At 51.3% G+C, this 1,747-nt stretch overlaps 1 protein-coding gene across 1 annotated transcript; it reads right to left on the bottom strand.

Annotated features, from left to right (window-relative positions):
• On the bottom strand, positions 512–1,129 carry LOC109841620 (uncharacterized mitochondrial protein AtMg01250-like). Its single transcript, XM_020410573.1, has one exon. It carries the CDS (start codon positions 1,127–1,129, stop codon positions 512–514), a length of 618 nt encoding a protein of 205 aa, XP_020266162.1.

Raw genomic sequence — 1,747 nt, 5'->3', positions numbered from 1 at the left:
TGTCTTCCCAAAAGTATGCAGCTAAGCCATTACCAATCGACCATGAGATGAAGGGGGAGAAGATGTCAGAGCATGAGTGGACGTCTTTCCAGAAGTGAGAACAGAGATTGGAGGGGGATGGGCTGTGATGGTGGAAGGAGTAGATAGATTGGAGTACCCTCCCTACATAGCTGGAGGTATCATGATAGCGCCATAGCCATTTGGAGAGGAGGGCACGGTTGAAAAGATGAAGGTTAATCACACCCAGACCTCCGCTGGCTTTGGGGGAACAAACAGTTCTCCAATTGACAGGGTTATTGCCTTTGGAATTGTCTGGGGACTTGCCCCATAAGAAGTTGCGCCTGATGCGATCGATGCGCTTGATGACCCAAGGAGGAAGTTTGAAGAAGGACATGTAGTAAACTGGTAAGGAAGAGAGGACTGATTTCAGGAGGACGAGGCGACCCCCGATGGACAAAAGTTTGCTTTTCCAAATGGATAGTTTGCGATGGAGGGAGTCCAGAAGAGGGAGCTAATCTGGTCTGGAGAGAGAACCCCGTTTGAGGGGGAGACCAAGATACTTAATGGGAGGGGAGGCCAGTGAGCAGTTGAGGATATTGGCCAGCATAGCTCCAGAGGATGAGGATTTGCCGCTGTATAGGAGGTTGGATTTGGCAAAGTTGATGGCCAGACCAGAGGTGCTTTCGAAGAGGTAGAGGATCGATTTGAGGTTAGTGATGTCTGGCACAGAAGCTTTACAGAAGATGATGGTGTCGTCAGCAAAGTGCAAAGATTTGATGCCATTTAGATGACCTTTGAGGTTAAGATCTGAGAGATCTCCATGGTCGCTGCTGCTGAGTAGCATCCTACAGAGGACGTCAGCTACCAGGAGAAAGAGCATGGGGGAGAGGGGGTCCCCCTGCTTGAGGCCCCTATGGCAGACGAAAGAATTAGAAGCAGTGCCGTTGACAAGAACAGAAGACTTGGAGGAAGTGAGGGAGGATTTGATCCAGGAACACCATTTGGGGCCAAAGCCTCTAGCCTCGAGCAGGGATAAGAGGAAGTCCCACCCTACACAATCGAAGGCTTTGCTGAAGTCAAGCTTGAGGATACAGGCCTCCAGCTTCTTAGAGAAACATTGGTGGAGCATTTCATGGGCTAACACAATGGAATCAACCGTCGATTTCCCGCTTTGAAAAGCTGATTGAGAAGGATGAACAAGGGAAGACAGGATGGGGGGCGCGGATCGGTGTGGTCTGACCCGCGCGGGGCGCGGTCAGCTGCGATCGAACCGGGCGGGTGCTAGGGTTTTGGCCTTTGGTGTTTTTCGATTTTTCGGGACTTGTACTTTCTGTCGTTTTACGTATTTGATCGTCTTGTTGACTTGTACGCATTGTTAACTTGCTTCATGTGCTCGTTAGCTTATTTATAGCACTTAGAGTTGATCGATGCGCGCGAGCTGACTGATGAGTGCGTTCGGTCACTTGGAGCTGACCGGCGTGCGTAGGCTGATTGACGAGTGCGTTCGATCACTTTGGATATGACCGATAAGCACGACGTGCACTTTGGATCTGCCTGACAGGCGTGTCGGGCACTTTGGATCCCCCTGACAGGCGCGTTGGGAACTTTAGAATCGCCTGACAGGCGCGTCAGGCACTTTGGATCCGCCTGACAGACACGTCGGGCACTTTCGATCTGCCTGACAATTACGTCAGGCACTTTGGATCAGCCTGACAGGCACGTCGGGCACTTTGGATCAGCCTGAAGG

Source organism: Asparagus officinalis, chromosome 5, assembly GCF_001876935.1.
Source record: "Asparagus officinalis chromosome 5, Aspof.V1, whole genome shotgun sequence".
NCBI lineage: Eukaryota > Viridiplantae > Streptophyta > Magnoliopsida > Asparagales > Asparagaceae > Asparagus > Asparagus officinalis.
Note: the sequence above shows the minus strand (reverse complement) of the source record. Positions and strands in the feature narration are given on the sequence as shown.

What these genes read in the sequence shown, in the direction of transcription:
- LOC109841620 (XM_020410573.1), bottom strand. Translation starts at nt 1,129, where the DNA reads ATGCTCCACCAATGTTTCTCTAAGAAGCTGGAGGCCTGTATCCTCAAG.